Here is a 19,358-nt window from a genome sequence, read left to right on the forward strand (position 1 = left end):
GTAGGGGTCTGTCTGAGGTCCCTCAGAGTCCTGTCCCACTCCCTTTAGGGCCATAACAGTTCTGCCATGGCAGAAGCCCACCCACCTGCCCCCTTCCCATTCAAGGCCCGTGTGTGTGTGTGTGTGTGTGTGTGTGTGTGTGTGTGTGTGTCTGTGGTGGTGGTGGGGTGTGTGTGTGTGTGTGTCTGTGGTGTGCTGGTGGTGGTGGGGTGGCCTTGTGAATTGGTGCCCCCACAATCCTGATACTGGCAGCAGCTTTAAGTCAGAGCTATCTTGGGCTGTGGCATCTCCTCCGGCACCCGCTGGCTGTCTTAGACAAATTCAAGCCCTGCTGGGTGAAGAGGCCCAAGAGACTCCCTCTGTCCCCATCCCTCCTCGTGGGCCTGTGGGTGTGGCCTGGCTTCACAGGTGCTCTGGGGGTGGCAGTGGTTAAATAAACTTGCTTCTTTATTTTTTAAAACAGATAGTCTTGTTCTCCTGCCCTCTCCACGGCTCTTCTCTGACACAAGTTAAAAACCTCCTCCTAGGTTTCTCAGGGCTCCAAGCCTCAGCTCTCGCTTCTTGCTTTAAGAAGAGAGGCGAGCTCAGGTTCAAGAGCGGGAGGGAGGAGGCCAGAAAAGCCTCGGGGGTAGGAGGGCCTTGGGGGATGACTAATGCCTGGGGGGAGCAAAGGGAGATGGACTCCTGTGGGGAAAGAGGCTGGGATGGCCCTGCTGTGAGGGCTCACGTGTCCTGCCCCTCAAGTCTCCTGGCAGCAACAGGCCTGGCTCTTCATAAGCCACGATGAGGGGTGGGCCGAGGACCCCAGGAGCTGGAGGCAATGGCAGGGAAAAGATCAACCGCCTGTTTTCAGGAGGGGCCGAGGCCACCTTCACCCAGTTGAGACCAGAGTCTGGAGAGCAGGCAAAGTGGGCAGGCTGGAGGGGCTGGCACTCCCACCGCCCCTCCACTCCAGAGGAGGAGAGGGTCTCTGCCCAGAGTGGGTCACTTGGGCCCTCAGGAGCACTGGATGCGGATATGGACGAAGAGCGTGGCTGGGGACAGTGAGGCCCCATCCTTGGAAAGCAGGTGGATGTGGCGGTACCCTGTGGGGAGAGTAGCCATGTGTCAGGTTCTCTGCCCACCATCCTACAGGACCAGGGCCGAGTGGGGCGCAGAGCACATCCCAACGCTAGGGGCTGGGCCCCCACTCGGGCCTGGCTCAGGGCAGGCTCTCAAAGGAAATTCGCAGCCCAGGTGAACAGGGTCTTGGAGGCCTGGACCCCCATCCCTTTCCATCCCCCCCAACCCACCAACCTTGCTTCAGGCTGTTGAGAGGCAGTGTAAACTGGCCCACAAAATCATTGGGGGAGGTGGTGTCATAATCTTCTACCACGAACCGGACCAGCACCAGCTCCGGAGCCCGCAGCTGGAACTGCAGGGTCTGCCCCCAGCGGGGGTTGAAGCCTAGGACACAGGCATGGCAGTCAGACCAGCTGGCCCCCAGGCCCGCCTGCACCTCCCTCCCTTCTCTGTGTCTGCCCTGCTTCACTCCCACTAGCAGGGCCACCCACCGTTGTTGAGCACATAGTTGGTCTCCTTTCGAGCACAGTCTGCAGGCACGCCATGGATCTCCACGCGTACCAGGGGGTCCACGATGGAGTTTGGCTTCTCGGCATTCAGCTTGGGCAGCTGCTGTGCAGTCAGCACCTGTGGGGGGACGAAGGGGAGCTTCACTGTGGTCCCTTCCAGGGCCCATGCCTGCCCTGCCCCTCTGCCAGGTAGGCGGCCCCTTGGCCTGGCCACTCCCACTGACCCTCCCTGCACGGGACTCAGAGTACCCTCACACCAAGCCGTCCCCAGGCCTCTGCTGTCTTCCTCCACTTGAGGCTGGCACCCTGCAGATCAGGACCTCTCCAGAACTAGCTCTGACCCCAGGGTAGGGCTCGGTCCAGGCTGCTGACCTGGATGGTGAGCGTAGTTCTGGGGGGTCCAGGACACTCAGGGTCAAAGGTTGTGTCAGGCTGCCGCAGGCAGGCAGGTTTCAGGACGTAGCCACACTGTCCGTTGATGAGGAAGCGCCCAGCATTGAGGTCCATCTCATAACCTGGCGTCTGGAAGTTCAGGGCCACTGTGGACACAGCAGGGTCAGGGCAGAGGCTCTTACTGGCCCTCTCCTCACTGCTTGGTTTCAGGGGCCTCATTGCCTCCCCCACAGACAGACCTGTGGGGACAGGGCTCAGTTCCTCTCTACAGAGGGCCCAGGGTCCTACTGTCTGGGGAGTGCTGCCCCACCCCCACCATGGCTTGAGGGGTGCGGCCAGGGGACCCAGCCCCTACTGTCACTTGTACTTATTCCTGGTATCCCTCCAGGCTAGAGGGTGGGGCTGGGCCTAGGCCTGGGCCAGAGCCGGGGCCCAAGGAAGCCTGGGTTTTCCATACCTACCCCCAAGGGGACCATACTCCCCTCCTTTGGCACAGCTCAACGTCCCTCCAGAATCCATCCTCGTCAGCGTTGACTTAGTGGGACTGCCAGGTGTGTGTGTGTGTACGTGTGTCAGAGGGACATATGGGAGTGGAGGTTTTTAATTTCTGCCTTCATAAAAAATGTGAGACTTTTACACTCATCACTGCTGGGGCCTCCCATGGCTCCCCAGAGGCCACCCCAGAAAGCGGCACCCTGCCCATCCCTGCTCCTGCTGCACGCCAACTCACCCAGCTGACAGCCCGAGTTCCACATCTCCTGGGGGCTGTAGTTGGCCGAGTTCATCCGCAGCCCCAGCGGGTAGACACGGGTCAGCTGGCGGGCATTGTGCCTGACGAAGCTATTCCCTAGGAAGGGCGGAGTTAGGGCGGGGCTGTGACGGCCAGCGGGTGTGTCCCTCACCCAGCGCCAGCGCCTGTAACCTCCCCACCCCCAACTCCAGGGACAAACTAGGAACATGGGCTGAACTCCCCCATCTCTAGCTCCCCTGGCCCAGCTCCTCTTCTCTCTGACCCAGGGGTGGGGGCTGGCATGGGGGCGGGGGCATGGGGGAGGGGCCAGGGCTGGGATGCCGGGGCGGGACACGGGACCTCACGAGTAGGTTGCCGAAGTCCAGAGAGGGGCAGGGACCCCTTCCCGCAGCCTGGCACTGCATCCCAGCCCCAAATCCCCACATTCCTGACTCAGTGCGTCCAACACCTGGCTGACATCCTCCATCTGCCAGCACTCCTCCCACACCCACTCCTCCAGCCAGGCTGTGGTTCCGGGAAGCCTTCCTGTAGGTCTCGCCTCCAGGCTTTTGTCAGCCTGCTCCTCCTGTCTGGAAATCCCTTCCCCTCTTCCCCTGGCTGCTGTCAGGTGTCTTCCCTGCTCAGGAATCCTTCCCCGATCTCACCCTTCCGTGGGACTTCCCCAGCCCCCATCATAGCCTGATGGCTCACCCCACACCATAATTATGCCTCTGTCTGGTCCCCCACCAGGCTGTGAGCGTGGTGAAGGCAGACAGTAGCCTGCGCCCTCCCTCCAGCCACGCCTGGCCTGGTGCTGGGCCCGTGCTGGGCACTCAGCCCCTGAGCCCCTCTCTGGGCTCCTGACCTCTTTACTGCCGCTGAAGCCCTCTCATTCTCCTTTCCAGACCAACTTCAGGATGTCCCGCCCACCAGGAGCCTGCAGGCCTGCACTACCCTCCTGCCCCGGGATGTCCGCCCGATGCCCCGGCTCCTACCTGCCTCTCGGATGAGCTTCTTGGCCTTGCGCTCGCTGAGGGAGCTGACCTGGCAGGGCTGGGGCAGGGTGGGGGCAGGGCGCAGGTTCCGCAGGCGGGTGGCACAGCAGTACACAGCCAGGGCCGACAGTTCCGGGGAGATCTGCTTGGCCTGGGAAATGGGCATCAGCGGGCTCCAGCCCCTAGGCCTCCTACCTTCCTTCCGGTCCCCACCCGCCCCAAGGTCCACAGTAGTATCAAGCCCCTGCCCAGCCCGGCTGGCCCACCCAGGCCCACTCACCAGCCGCCTCTGTTCTGCAGCCTCTGCCTCCTCCTCTTCCTCCTCCTCTTCTTCCTCCTCCTCCCGGTCAGATAAAATTCGGCCATCCTCACTCCGAACAGCTGGAAGCTTCTTCCCCTTCACCAGGACCCGGCCCTTCAGCTGCTGTAGACGCCAATATGGAAGGATTAAGCCCTCTTGCCCCTATGTCAGTCGACTGGTCAGTCATTCAACTAGCATTGTGTGCAGGGCTGGCAGGGGTGGGGAGCAGGCAAGGAGACACAAAGACGAGTAATGTTTCTAATAGGAAAAAACGGGAAAGAACTTATGAGGCCACCAACGGGTGACTGGCTAATGACGTCCCTCCAAACATCGGAACACAGCAGCCATTAAAATAATGAAGCAGCTCAGGATCGAAAGAAGAGCCCTCTTCAAAACAGATCTCCCACGAAAGAAGCGAGGGTAGAAGATGTAATCACACGATCTTCTTTGTGTAGCATTTGAAAGAGAAGACAGCCATGTACATAGGTATACATGCATGGGAAAATTCTGGAAGGACACACAAGAAACTATTGAAGATGGTTACTTCTTGTGAAATAGGACAGGGGTGAGCCTGAGCAGAGGAAAACCCATTTTTCATTGTATACACTTTTGTACAGCTCGTCGTTTTTTTTTTTTTTTTTACCATATATATGTTATTTTCATGCTAATAAAAAAAAATCACATCACCCCCACACACACACAAAGGTGAACCACCATTCTGTGCATATTTGGGACAGGAATGAGGAAAAGAGTTTTCTCAAGGAGGCAGAAAAAGATAAATGTCCTGAGGGAGCAGATAAAACGCTCTGGGGTTTGGGAGGAAAGAAGAAAGGACCACCTCTAGCCAGAGAGCAGAGGCAGTTTTTAAGGGCGCAGGAAGAGGTCGTTTAAGGGGAGCTACAATTCTAAGAGGTGGCGCCTGGCAAGCGCAGACAGTTGGGAAAGACACTCCAGGTGGAGAAGACAGTGTCAACCAAGGCCTTAGAGCGGGGGATGGCTGAGCCTGTGGGCAGGGAGGTCAGAGCCAAGTCATGGAAGGCCTTGAATGCCAGGTGAAAGGTGGAGGTGGGTCTAGTTGAAAATGGAGGGCAGGAGAATGACAAGACCATGGGTGGCAGATGTCAGATGGACGGACAAGCAGGGGAAGGTTAAGGCAGAGAGAGGTGAGGGGTCCTGAACTAGGGAGGTGGCATGAGCGGGGGTGGATGGAAGACCTCAGTCAGACCCTTCCCCCACCCAGGCAGGGGGTCTGGGAGCATCACCTCTGGGGATGGCAGCTCTTCAGGGTTCTGGGAGTCCAGTGCCTGTGTCACCAGCATGTCCCCCAGGATGGTGCGGAGGTGGCGGGCCATGGCAGCCTGCTGCTCCAGCCCACAGTGGTTCTCAAGGGACAGGATGACAGGGTATGGGGACAGCTGTTGGGGGGAGGGACAGCAGCTCGGAGCCACTCTCCCCTCCCCCCCACCAGGACCCCTGCTCCACCTGGCCCCCAACCCCTTCAGGACAGGCAGGCAAAGGCAGGGCTCTGTAGAACCCACCCTGGGGGGACTGAGTCGATGGGATGTGGGACACACATTGGGGCCAGTGTGTATGTGGAGGGCAGAGGTCAGAACCGGGGCCGCAGGTAAAGGGTGGACTGTCTGGGAGGCTGAGGACGCTGTAGGAATGGTTTTCTTTCATAAATGCTCTTTATATGTTAATGACTTTGACCATGTCTTTTTAAGCTGCAAACTTTTCCGTCCAGCCCATCATTTGTTGGTGGTAAGATTTGTATAGCTTGACAGAAATTGCAAGTTTACGTAGACAGCATGGTGAGCTTCTCTTTAATGGCCTACTCTTTGGGAGTCATGATTAAAATGTCCTTCCCTCCTCCCAAAGTTTTCTTCTGGAAATTTTGTGATTTTAATACAGTTACTAAACATGAGGATGGGAGACAGGAGCATCTCAGCTTTATTCTACCCCATTGGCCAAGTGTCCCTGAAGCACTTGGTGAATGAGAGACTCTCCGGGCAGGGGTTTCTTTTGGGAAGACTAAGGACAGCGGGGGTCACTGGGAAGGCGCTGGGGCTGGGGGTCCCGGAAGCTCACTGTGAAGGCGTGGTCACGCACAGCCTGGACCACATCTCGGAATAGGATCTTGGAGGTGAGCGTGTGGCCGTGATAGATGACGGGCTCCCCTCCAGGCCCCTCCCAGCAGTCCAGCTCCACACAGCGACATCCCTGGGCAAAGGCCCTGTGGACAGACAGAATGATGGGCAAGATGTCGTGTGGGTGACATGGAGCAGGGCAATGGACAGGCTGAGCCAGGTAGGTCCTGGGAAGCCCACAGTGGGAGTTGAACCCCATATCCTTCCAAGCTGGACTCCCAGATGTGTTCACCCCACCCTCCCCCACTACAGTACCTAACATAGGCCTCGGTGCTGCTGGGCCCCCCGATCTGAGAGTCGGTCAGGTAGGTGTTGTGGGAGGAGGAGATGAAGTAGTGGGCAAGGGGCTGGTCCATGTCCTGGAACACACACGTGTGGGCTGGGTCCAGGGCAGCCCCGTTGGGTGACAGCAGGTACATCATGAAGCCATCCAGTGTCATCAGTTCATGCTGCTTGGCTGCAGGGATGGGCAGAAGAAAGCATCAGGCCTAACGAGGGACCCCGGTGTCCAGCCCTAAATGCCCCCAAAGCTCACTCAACTGAGTAATAATGAGCACCTGTCTACTGACTGGACTCTGTAAAAGTTATGTCAATTAATCTTCAACCAAACCCTGTGAGGAAGGTATGTTACTATCCCATTCTAGAGATGTGGCAGCTGAGTCTCGAAGAAGAGAGGTAACCTGCCCAAGATGGCACCCGCAGTCAGTAATAGCAGAGCCCAGATGCCAAGACAGGGCATTGACCCCAGCCCCATCTGTCAGACCCGCACCTGTCTCATTGAGCTCATAGGTCTGGATGAGGTGCTGAGCGTGGGCTAGCGTGGCGCCATCCTCGCCCTGGTCCTCCAGGAACTCCCGCAGCTCAGGGGCACTCAGCACATGGTCCTCGCCCGAGTACTTATAGAAGATCTCCTCCAACTCCGGACGTTTCAGCAGCCGCCGCAGAAACTCCTCGATCTCAGTCCCCTCCAGCCGCTCGTTGTTGGAGTGGTCACACTCCTAGAGAGCAGGGGGCAGCAACTCAGAAGAGGGGGATCCTTGGGAAAGCTGGCCTGCACTGACACACTTGTCATCTACTATGGCTGGGAGGGTGGATGTCCCCCATTTCACAGTAGAGAAACCGAGAGCTAGCGAGGCTCCGGGTCTCACTCAAGCTCACACAGCCGGTAAATTGCAGGGCTGGGAGTCTAAGGATGGTCTCTAAGGTTCCCTGCCTGTCCTTCTATACTAAGACCTACCCCAAGAATCAAGATGTTGGGGGAAAACAGTAACCCTGGGGCAGGACTGAGCCCCTGTGCCATAATCCCCCTCATGTGTATACATTACCATCTTCACATTCCCACGTCCCCACTCAGGGCCAGTGGGCAGCAGATAACTGAGGATCCATGTGGAGCAGCCCACATGGAGCTGTCGGCTCAGGTGCTCAGGTGCCACGGCTCTCCTGTCTTTCAGTGTCACAGGCTGGCCACACAGTCAACATCCACACAGGCGTCTGCGATGTGCTCCGACTGGGCCACGGCTGCAGAGCCCACCCCCGTGTGCTCCTGTCTGTGCTCCCACACGTGGGGGGTACATGGTCATGTGTGGAGGAGGGTGTGCACCTGTGCCTGTGAGCCGACTCCTGCCTGGGCTCCCATGTGCAAGCCACGCACGGTCACCTGTGCAAAGGGTGCCCTCCAGACTCAGACAAATGAAAACAACAGCTTCACTGCCTACTTTGGAGGGGTGGGGAGGCCCGAGTCCTCCCTACCCTTGGGCTGTGCCTGCAGGTGAGGAGAGAAGTTCTGGGTTGGCACTCCCATCCTGGCCCAGGGGCCTAGCGGAGGGTAAAAGGGTAACTGGGCCCAGATGTCGCCTTTCTGCAGGGAGAGGCCACTCTCTCCACAAAAGCTGGGGGGAGGCAAGCTGATGACTCAGATGGCGGGGGAGGGCAGAGGTCAGAGCGGTGGCCCGCGCCCACCTTGAAGAGGCGGTAGGCATACATGTCATTCATGTCCACGTTGACCATTCTGAGCAGGCTCTTGATCTCCTTGAAGCTCATCTTACTGTCCTGGTCGGAGTCTGCCCGGTGCAGATAGGTGTGGATCCAGGTGTGAGCGCTCAGGAAATACCAGCGACGGGCTGGGCCCCGCCCCCAGCTGACCGGGAACTGACAGGTAACTGACAGGTTCGGCACCACCCCCTTGCTCTGGGGGCTCCCGGGTTAGGGGCTGTACTTTCCCCTCAGCCTGTGGGCTCCCCGAGCCCAGCAGCAGCGTGTCCTCCATGGGATCACCACCCTCAGTTCTGATGACAAAAGGCACTGTCTCAGACTATGGACCCCGTAAGGATGGCGTCATGCCTCCCCTTGGCCTGGGGTCCTCCATGGGCAGGGCCAGCCCTCCCTCCCGCCTGGGGCCCCCTCCGCCCTCCCTGGGCAGGATATTGGTCGAGGCGCTCGCGCTGGGTCATGGCGTCGAGGCGCGCGCGCAGCTTGGCCAGGCCGCGCACCCAGCGCTGCGCCTCCTCGGCCGTGGGCGCCGCCAGGTCCAGGTTCTTGCGGCGGCCTCTGAAGGCGATGGTGAGGCAGCGCGCCGGCGCGAAGGCGCCCCCGAAGCGCCGCAGGCCCTCCGACTGGTGGCCCTCGCGGACGGCCTCGATGTGCTGCAGGAAGACTGCGGGAAGGGACGCGACACGCGCGGCCCGGTCAGGGCGGCGGGCCGGGCTCGGGCACTGTCCCCGGCCCGCCCCGCGCCCGGCCGACTCTGACTCACAGATGTGCTGCGACGGCGCGCGCGGGATGCGCCGCTGGAACCACACGCTCAGGCCGTCCTCCTGCAGCCGGTACAGGCGCTCCTTGTGCCACGTGCGCGAGCGGATCTTGCGGAACCGGGAGCCCCGCAGCATGGCGCGCACGTCCTCGTCCTCCGTCAGGCCTGCAGGGGTGGGAAGCCAAGGGACGGCGGGGTCGGCCTCGCCCGGATGCTCCCCCGCCCCGCTCCTCTGAGCTGGGAGCTGCGGCCTCCCTCCCCGAGCTTCTCCAGATCCTCGCAGGCCTCGCTTTCTGTCCTTACTGTAACATGCCCCCAGTACCGAGTCTGACTTGAGGCTTTTCAACCCCACGCCTGTGCTTGGTATGCCTCATGCAGGCCGCCCCCAAAGCAGCCGCCTCTGGTGGCCCTCAGGCAGAGCCTGGACTCAGGCCTTGCTAAAGGTCACCCTGTCTGCCACTCTCTCCGTCACAGACGCCAGCCTTCACGCCCAGAATCTGCCACCAGCAGCCTTTCCTCTTGATGTGAAACCCTGACCATTAAGAACACAGTCCTGCTATCTAACCTAAATCTCTCTTGCTGCAACCCAAGCTCCTCACCTCTGCTTTCCCAAAGACAAGGGAGGACAGCCAAGGCCACTCGGGCTCCAGGGTCACAGGCCCAGGACTCCAGGACCAGCCCTGCCTGGCCAGCCTGAGGCTGATCTGCAGGTGCCCTTCTTGTGCCCTGGGGGGGCCCAGCTGAAAGCACAGTCTCCTGTCTCATTTGGCACTCCCCCCTGCCAGCCACTGTCACAGACCCATGCAACCGCCCAGCCTGCGTGTGTGCTCTGGTCACAGTGTTTGCCTTCCTTAGTAAGACACAGTGCTCACGGAGTACGCACTGCACGCCAGCCCCTGCTCGTGAATTAACTCATGAGAACACAGGCACAGAGAAGTTTCAGGAACGTGCCAGAATTCCATGGCTAGGGAGTGGTGGATGCAGGTTTCAGCCCTGGGGGTCAGGCTGCCGCACCATCGCCCTTGGCCACCACACTGAACCCCTCTGTTCCTGCTTCTGTCTTCCTCCCGCTCCCCTCTCTACCACCACCCTGGGTAGGGCGAGGTAGGAAAGAGCAGAATTTATTTATTATTTTCATTCAATTTATTTAAACTAAAAAACCACAAACCATTCACCCACTTCTCCTACTCCCCACCCCCCACCTCTTGCAACCACTAATCTGTTCTCTGTATCTATGAGCTTGGTTTTTAAAAATGTATTTATTTATTTTTAGATTCCACATATAAGAGAGACCACATGGTATTTATCTTTCTTGTCTGACTTATTTTCACTCAGCATAATGCCTTCATGCCTTCCAGGTCCACGCATGTTGTTCAAATGGCAAGATTGTATCTTTTCGTAGGGCTGAGTAGTATTCTACTGTATATTTCTACCGCATCTTCTTTATCCATTCATCCATCGATGGACACTTAAGTTGTTTTCATATCTTCGCTATTGTAAATAATGCTGCAGTGAACATGGAGGTGCATATATCTTTTCAAGTTAGCGTTTTCATTTCTTCAGATAAATACCAGAAGTGGAATTGCTGGATCATATGGTAGTTCTATTTTTAATTTTTTGAGGAGCCTCCATACTGTTTTCCATAGTGACTGCATCAATTTACATTCCCGCCAACAGCGCACAAGAGTTCCCTTTTCTCCACATTCTTGCCAACGCTTGCTATTTCTAGTCTTTTTGATAATTGCCATTCTGAGGTATGAGATGATATCTCATTTTGGTTTTGATTTGCATTTCCCTGATGATGAATGATGGAGAGCATCTCTTCATGTACCTGCTGGCCATCTGTATCTCTTCTTCGGAAAAATGTCTATTCAGATCTTCTGCCCATTTTTTAATCAGATTGTGGTTTTTTGCTATTGAATTGTAGGAGTTCTTTATATATTTTGGATATTAGCCCATTATCAGATAGACAGTTTGCAAATATTTGTGGAAACAGCAGAATTTAAATTCTGGGGTCTGGGGAGTCAAGTCCCAACTCTGTCACTTCCCAGTTACGTGGCCTTGGTGGCACTAACCTGTGACTGCTCTAAGCCTCATGTTCTCTATTCATAAAGTGGAGACCACAGTAGTACCTGCTGCAAAAGCTGACATTTGGTCACGACACTGTTCATCCTAGTGATGACACACCCTGCTTGGGTTCCCCTCAGCAGGGGTCAGAACCAAAGGTTTATGAGCCAGGGGACAATAGGAGGGTGGAAACCAGGCAAACTGTAGGGTCCACGCCCTTTGGAAGAAGGGGGGTAGCCAGGGGTGGATGATGGCCCAGAGTTTCCAGAGAACCGGAATTTGGATTTGTATGTGAAGCCTCCAGATTCTTCAATGTTGGCAACAAAATCAAACTGAAACCAAAAAACCCCCAAACACCATTGTGTGGGCCAAAGGAAACAGGACAGTGGGTCCTTCTTCCTCCCTTTATTTAAAAAAGTCCCCAGTACCAGGTTTGGCTTCAGGCTTTGTGGCCCCAAGACCCCTGCTTGACCAATTACAAATGCTGACCTAAGGAATCAAGTCTAAATCCCTAGGCCTTCCTCTCTCACTCTCTCTTGGAGCCTTTGTAACATCTCCCTTCCCTTCCTCACACCAGATTCCTTCACGAAGCAGCTCAAACACCATCTCCTCCAGGAAGCCTTCCTTGATTTGTCCTCAAATGGGAGTTGTCCCTTCCTGACCACCAACAGCACATTTTACTTGGATTAAAACAAACAAACACCGCATCTAAATTGTAATTGCAGGGGTCTTTAGTAAACCTGAAGGCAGGGATGAGGTCTAATATCCTCACCTCAGCGCTTATCCCAGAGTCAGGCTTGCAGCCAGTGTTTTCTGGAAGGAGAGGCAGATGGACAGACATCTGGGGGACTAAGTGCATTCTACCCGCAGCCCTGCCCCATCTGGCCCAGGTTCAGGGCAGAGGCCTTGCGGGTCAAGGTTTCTCAGCCCTGGCTGTGCATCAGAATCACCTGGGAGAGGCTGCAAGCCCCACGCCCAGAGACTCTTGTCCAGCAGGCGTAGCTTGGGGCTTGGGTGTCTGTAGGTGGAGAAACCTCCCTTGTGACTTTGAGGGCGACCGCGACTGAGAATCAGGGTCTCAGGGGCAGAAGGAGAAACACAAATCCTTAGGAGGCTATGGTCCCCTTGGGGCCAGCCCGTGGCCCTAAAGGCTCCAAGGGGTCTCTTGGGGTTTAGACTGTGGCCCTCTGGAAGGGCCAGTGCCCACTTGGTACCCCCTAGCCAGGAAGGAGAGGTGGACAAAGAGCTGGAATGTGGCAGACACTAGGCTGAGAGACTCACCAGCCCCTCAGCCCCCTGTCCCCACATCCAGGCAACCTCTGGATTCTCCCGTCCTAAGAAACAATGGGGTGGGGGGCAGGACAGTCAGGGGATCCTGCAGTGCCACCACGACTGAGCCCACCCCTCCTCCACCTCCTTAGCTGTGGGAAAGGGGACCCCTCGTTCCCATGACAACCAGGCTCTGCAGCTGGGGCCACCTCCCCTAACCCAGCCAGCTGTCTGATGCCAAGCCCACAGTTGAGGGGGTGGGAAGGAGGGGGGCTGGTGAATGACTAAGGCCGGAAATGGAGGTGAGTCACTGAGGGCCTGCTTTGTCCAGAATCTTCTGCAAACAGGACATTGAGACTGGCAGCCTGAACTCCTGACTGGCCCCCCACTGGGGCAGAGTCCCAAGTTGAGAGGATACCTGCTCCTGGCCCTCACCCCTAGGAGCCTGTTGGAGTGAAGGGGTGACATTCCAGTATGCCCACTCAACCGACACTGGCCCCTGGGTCACACCGCCCCTTGGACTACGCTGTCCCCCAACCACACTCCCAGTGGAAAAGCCAAACAGAACGAGGGTGCAGAGCCGGGCTGGGCCAGGGGCTGAGTCCCGGGGCAGGGGTACCTCTATTTCCACATTGCTTGAGCTTCTGAACCCTGGGGTGGTGAGGGGACTGAGATGTCAGACAGGAAAGGCAGGACCAACACAGGTAAGGGGTGAGGTCAAGAGGAGGGTCCAGGCCCTGGGCAGGGATGCCGAGAGGGGCCTGGCTCTCTGCCAGCCCCCAGTGAACACCTATAGGTCCTGCCAGGCCCAAACCCACAGATATTTCCTTGACCTCATTCCTACCTGCTCAGAGCAGGTGCACAAGCTGCCTGCCTGAGGTTTCCAGGTTCTCAATCTATCCTCTCTGCCTTGAGCCTGGAGCTGGGCTGGGCCAGTGCCATGGCCACATCGACTGAGAGGGTGGGGAAGCAATCATGAAGGAATAGCAGTAAAAATGAGGATGAACAACAGCCAAAAGGTGGGAACAACCTAAGTGCCATCAACAGATGAATAGATAAGCAAAACGTGGTATATACACATACAACAGAATATTATTCAGCCATAAAAAGGAGTGAAAGCGGATCTATGCCACAACATGGATGAACTCTGACAACATTATGCTAAGTGAAATAAGCCAGACCCCAAATGACAAGTATTGTAGGATTCCATTCATGTGAGGAACCTAGAATAGTCAAATTCTTAGAAACAGATTATATGTCACTTAGAGCTCAATTAAAAAAAAAATCAGAGACAGGAAGTAGATTAGAGGTTACCAGAGGCTGGAGGAGGGAAGAATGGAGAATTACTGTTTAATGGTTACAGAGTTTCTCTTTAGGGTGATGAAAAGTTCTGGAGACAGATAACACGACCTTGTGAACGCACAACATTGTGAATGTAATTAATGCCAGTGAATTAGCCACGTAAAAATAGTTGAAATGGCTAATTTTATGTTATACCTATTTTACCACAATTAAAGAAATTTAGTAATGTATGATGCCAGAAACCACTGTACATTTTAAATGGGTGAATTGTATGGTATGTGAATTAATTCTCAGTAAAGCTCTTAAAGAGGCACAGAGCAGATGACTTCTCCAGGGTTACCCGGTCGGTAAGTGGCGGAGCTGGGATGCATTGAGAGTTGGGGGGCCTGACCCCAAAGGGCTGTGTGTAGCTTGAATGAGCTAAGCACATAGGCACTCAGTTTAGGGCCTGGCCCACAGCAGGCACTCAATAAATGATCATAAAGGGGGAAACCGAGGCAGTGCCCTGGGAGGGAAGAATATTCCACTACATCTGTCCTTCTTGGTCCCCTGGCCTCCAGCTGGGCCTCTCTCCGGGCCAGCTGGGCTCAGACACCTTCCCTGAGCCGACTGCTCATCTCAGCCCCCAGGGAGGGCCAGGAGGTGGTGAGGAACAGGCAGGCCCACAGGTCCCCACCTACCACCTTCAGCCTGGGCGGTTTGGGCTGTGTGGCCTGGGGCCTGAGTAGTTCTGTCTCAGTGGCCAAGGCTGGGGGCAGGAAACTGTCTCAATGGCAAAGCTGTAAGGGGCCATGGGGAAGACCACATCCATCTCTGACCCCAAATCCTACCGTTTTCACAGATGGGCCACTGAAGCTCAGCGAGGGCAAACCGTGTATGCTGAAAGCAGTGTGGATGGCCCAGGACAGGGATGGACCCACAGCAGGGGCTGCGTAGGGGTGGGCAGAGGCCAGAGCAGGCCGGTGAGGGGGTGAGGGAGGGGTGAGAGGTGCTATGTGGTCACAGGGCGTGTAGATGGAGGGATAATATGCAGAGGGCAGGGTGTGTAAGGAGTGGTAGGTCTCCAGTGAGGGTGTGTGTAGGGTGGTGTGTGCACATAGGATGTGTGTGCTGGTGTGTGTGTGTGTGTGTGTGTGTGAGAGAGAGAGAGAGAGAGAGAGAGAGAGAGAGAGAGAGAGAGAGAGAGAGCCAGCGCACATCAGGACGGGCACGCGGGGCTCCAGCAGGAATGCGAGACATGCAGGCAACAGCGGCAGCGACAGCTTCATGCCAACGGGGGAGGGGAGGAAGAGCAGCTTTTCCTGGTGGCTGGGGCCATGAGGCTCTGGGAGGGGACACACAACGAACGGCAAGGGGTCTCAAACACCTTCCCACCCGAATCCTCTAGCCAGCAGGCAGCCCCGGCACCTCAGGTACGGAGCGTGTCCCCCTTGCCCCAGCTGGTTGCCACACCCAAGGCTGGAGCCCAGAGGAGCTCAGCGCCAAAGTCCATAACATTCCTTGGAGAATCAACAAAGTCAGGAAAGCAGGCGGTGTTTCCCCTGGCCCGGGGCTGGACACAGTGAGATGAGGTGACAGCCCCCTCCTCGGCAGGGCCAGAACGGGCATGAAACCTGTTTGGGGGCAGAGGTCGCAGCAGGGGTGGTAGGGGGGCTCCCCAGAGCCCTTGAAGGAGGAGAGGTGAGGGGGGGGCCCACAAAGCATGACAGAGCCAGCCCCCTAGTCCTGCCTGGCATGCCCCTGCTTAACCAGGAGGGCTACCCAGGCCTCCCCACCCCCTAGGCCAGGCACCTGCCAGGCGGGGGGCTGCTCTGAAGACCCCCACCTGCGAGCTCCACTCACCCTGCAGGAGACATCCTGGGCAGGCCATCCGGGGAGCCCCGAGAGCCCTCTAGGCCTGTGGCACTTGGTGGCGCATGTAGGCCAGGGAGCGGGATTCTGCCTACTCAGTGCTCTGCTCACTGGGAGGCTTAGGGGCAGGGTGGAGCCCCAGGGGCACAGGCAAGGACAGGGGCTCTGGGGAGACAGGGGTGCCTGATAAAATTCAGGATGCCCAGTTAAATTCAAATTTCAGATAAACAACCAATATATTTTAGTATATGAGTATGTCTCAAATTATTCATTGTTTATCTGGAATTCACATTTAACTAGGCATCCTGTATTTTTTTTGGCAACTCTGTGAGGACACCCCTGGAAGCTAGCAGGGCCACCAATGGGGGAGGGGAGTAGCAGGCCCCTCCCAGACATAAATCCCTGGTTCATTGATTGTGTTATGAGCCTGGACTCTGGCCCAGTCGGCCTGGGTGCAAATCCTCTCTCAGCTATTTCCCAGCTTGGAATCCTCAGTGTTACTGAACGTCTTGGAACCTCAGTTTCCTCACTTGCAAAATGAGGCTGATGGTGCCACCCGCCTCATATGACTGTGAGCGTTAAACGGCTAACACGTGAATAGCGCTTGCACAGTGTCATAAAGGGGGTCGTAGTGTCCATTAATCCCAGCAATAAAGAGCCATCACTGAAAATGAGGCTCTCAGGGCAGCAGACGCTGCAGCTGGGGACTTCACACCCTCAGCCTGGAGTCTGTCATCTGTAATGTGAGGACAGTGCAGCACCACCCTCAGGGGTGGCCCAGGATTACACAGGATCCCACCTGGCCTACTGCAGGTGCCCGCGGTCTCCTCCCCTCACTCAACCATTCCCTGGCCTCCTGGGGGCAGGGGCAGGAGAGGAGCAGGACCCCAGGCTCCACAAATGACTCCACACGCGGGGTGCTGCAGTTTCCCCTCTTCCCCCCAGTATGGCCCTAGAGGCCCTTTCTTTTCCTTGGGCCCCTCTGAGCCCTTGACCTCTGAGCCACTCCCTGCCTTGTCTCTTGATCTGAACTGAAATCAAATCTGTTCTCTGTTAGCCTAAGGGGTGTGGCCATGGCTGTGATAGGACACAGGAGGGGCAGCTACCTGGGTGGTAGGCCTAGGCCTTGGCCTTGATAGCCTGAGGGGCTGGGCCTCAGGACACCTGGGTTGCCTCTCCACCCTGTTTCTGGACGCAGAGCAACCTGGGGAAGGGGCATTCTTCTCTTGGCAGTCACTCACTCAGCAGGATGGTGGCCCAGATGACATTATGACACCCACATAGTTCCCAATAGTGTCACTGTGATGGGATGCGTGGAGCAGCCGTGCGGCCTTACTCAGCCTGGGCTCAGCTGTAATTATTTGTCTACAAGTGTCACCTGCTACTAAACTGTGTGCTCCCCGAGGGCAAAGTGCTGTGTTATTCATTTCCGTAGCCCCAGACCCTGGCACGGCACCCTGGCACACATACGGGGCTCAGCAAACGTGTGCACAACGAAGAGGCGGACAGGTGCGCCGGCACATCCCCTCAGCCCTCCCAAGGAATGCGTAACCCCTGTGGCGGGTGACTCCCGGGGTGGCTTCTCTGGTCCAACACCAGCCCTTGGCTCTCTCTGGGACACCTCAACTCCCACAGCCTTCCTCCTCTCCCCAAACACCACTGCCCAGAGAATGACATGGCCACCCACCAGAGACGCCTTTTGGATCCTGCCGACCGCAGAGTCCAGCCCAATCTACCTCCCAGGTGGTTCTGGAATCCATCTTGGCTATACTGCCCCAGTCTGCTCCCATCACAGCCTGCCGAACTGGCTCCTCGGCCTCCCTCCTACACTCTCCCTGTTGCACCCCTGCCTTGGTCCAACCTGCCCCTACTCTGCCCACCTCCTGCCTGCCTCCTGTGCCTGGGGCCTTTGCGGGGTCCCTGCTGCCCTCCAGAGAAAGTCCACAACCTCACCAGGAGGGGCCTGGAGGGTTTGGCCGCACTTGCCTTTCCCCTTTGGCCTCACTCCAGTCTCCTCCCACCCCTGGCTCTGGGGTGCAGCCGGGGTCCTCGCTGGCTCCTGGCATCTCCCTTGCTCTCTCCCTTCACAGTCCAGTTTCTCTGCTTCCTTGTCTGCCCTCCTTGCTGGTGCTTCAGCTCTGTAAGGGCCAGGACTGTGTCCGTCTTGTTCGTTGCTGAATCCCCAGGGCAGAGCATAGGTACTCAAATGTTTGTTGAATGCATGCATGATTGGTGGAGGGTAGGACAGAGATCATGTCTTACATCCCTGTGAGGAGAGTGCCAGGCTAGGTGCTCAGAATATAGTGCTCAGTAATTTCAGGTCAAATGAGTGAGAGGAGGTAGAAGTAAGAACAGGGTGTGGGGGCAGAGGCAAAGAGAAGCGTGGTAATCAAGACCTCTGAATTCTGCCCCAAGATTCACACAGGTCTCCTGGGCAGCCCTGCCTGTCTGTCCCTGAGCCCCACCCCCACGTCTCCATCTTAACTTTCTACCAGCAGCAGCTCCAGTACAACACTGCAGTCTCACGGCACTTTACATTTCATAAAATATTCTCACAGACACATCCTCTCATTCATTCAAGCCCCTCAACCACCCAGTCAGTCCCACTTGGCCAGGGTCTGAGATGGAGCACAGCCTGCATGCCAACCACACTCTGCCCTTTACTAGCTGTGTGCTCATAGACAAATTCCTTGACTTCTCTGAGTCAGTTTCCTCATCTGTGAAATGGGGATTATCCCACCTGCCTCTCAGGAAGGTGAAGAAGACTGAATGACACCATATGCGGAACCTCCCAGGGCTGGCCTGTCTCTGGGAGATGTCTCAGGGAGATGCTTAATGAGCCACAGCTACATTCCTTCCCCCCAGTGACCTCCCTCAAATCTGAGATGGAAACTCTGGCTTTCTGACTTCAAGGGTAGTGTTCTCACCAGTTAGACCAGTCCTACCAGTGCTTTGTGGCCCTAAAGGGGCTTCAGGGTTGGAGGCCTGGCCTGAGAGGCCAGCCTCTGCCACAACCCTCACACCCAGGCTGTTCTGAGGCATCTACAGACGCTAGAAGGCACATGGTGTTGGGCAGGCGGGTGAGGGGCACCCCCAGCCTGTCTCTTCCCCTCCGCTCTCCGGGTCCTTAGGGACCCTAATTCACACCCCTCGCCCAAACTCCCGCTCCAGCACGCCCCGCGGGCGCCTCCCCCCGGTGGGAAACAACGGCCATCCTGGGCACCTCGCTCGGCCGGGAATCTCTGGTGACCCCAGATGCGACCCTCAGCTGGACCGGTGCTGGCATTCCATCTGTCGCCATACTCCCCACACCCCCATCCAGCCTTGGAAGCCCACGAAGAGCTCGCGGGGACACCCCGCCCTACCAGGCTGCGCCTCTGGAGACTGTCCGCACCTCCCCACGCCCCCGGAACGGCCCCTGCCCATCACTGACCCATCTTCTTCAGCGCCCGCAGTCCGGGTCTCTTGGTGCCGCCGTCCGGGGGCGCTGGCGGGGACGGGAGCGCGACCGGCGCTGCGACCTGGGCCGGCACCGGGGGCTCCTCTGGCCGGCGGCGGCTGCTCCTCCAGCGGCCGCACAGCATGGCTCGGTGGGGCCGGGGCCGGGCCCGGGGTCTGCGCGCGGGGACAGGGCAGCGGGGGCGCCGCTCGGGCCCGGCCCCAGCTCTGCGCGCGATCCCGAGCGAAGAAACTTAGCGGCGCCGGGAGGGAGTCGGGAAGAGGAGGTGTCGGGAGGAGGGAGAGAGGGAGGGACAAGGTTCAGGGAAGGAGGGGCGGGGCCGAGAACAGCGCCGCGAGTGCGAGAGCCGTGGAGGGGAGGAGGCCGGTGACCCCAGGCCGGGACCTGTGCCCTCCCTGAGGCGTGGGGAGGGGGCCGGCCGACCCCCGACCCCGAGTCTCAGCATTCGTCCTCTTCTCAGGAGTCCGCCTCCCCCTTCTCCGAGCGATCCTCGGATCCCAGCCCATCGATGTCCGCAGCCCCC

General features: G+C 57.5%; 1 protein-coding gene across 2 annotated transcripts; it reads right to left on the reverse strand.

Annotated features, from left to right (window-relative positions):
* Positions 1-429: 429 nt before the first annotated feature.
* On the reverse strand, positions 430-19,101 carry PLCD3 (phospholipase C delta 3). Of its 2 annotated transcripts, none has more exons than XM_046677119.1 (15): positions 18,809-19,101; positions 8,890-9,051; positions 8,562-8,790; positions 8,097-8,226; positions 6,907-7,135; positions 6,393-6,594; positions 6,079-6,223; positions 5,253-5,372; positions 3,970-4,113; positions 3,690-3,840; positions 2,695-2,811; positions 1,944-2,110; positions 1,554-1,689; positions 1,297-1,446; positions 430-1,085 (listed from the first exon to the last, which is right to left on the reverse strand). In XM_046677119.1, exons 1-15 carry the CDS (start codon positions 18,957-18,959, stop codon positions 997-999), a joined length of 2,322 nt encoding a protein of 773 aa, XP_046533075.1. In that variant the 5' UTR covers positions 18,960-19,101; the 3' UTR covers positions 430-996. The 2 variants fall into 2 exon arrangements, with proteins under 2 accessions (XP_046533075.1, XP_046533074.1); XM_046677118.1 differs by having other exon boundaries at positions 5,253-5,405.
* Positions 19,102-19,358: the final 257 nt, after the last annotated feature.

This window comes from Equus quagga, chromosome 11 (assembly GCF_021613505.1).
Source record: "Equus quagga isolate Etosha38 chromosome 11, UCLA_HA_Equagga_1.0, whole genome shotgun sequence".
Classification (NCBI taxonomy): Eukaryota; Metazoa; Chordata; class Mammalia; order Perissodactyla; family Equidae; genus Equus; species Equus quagga.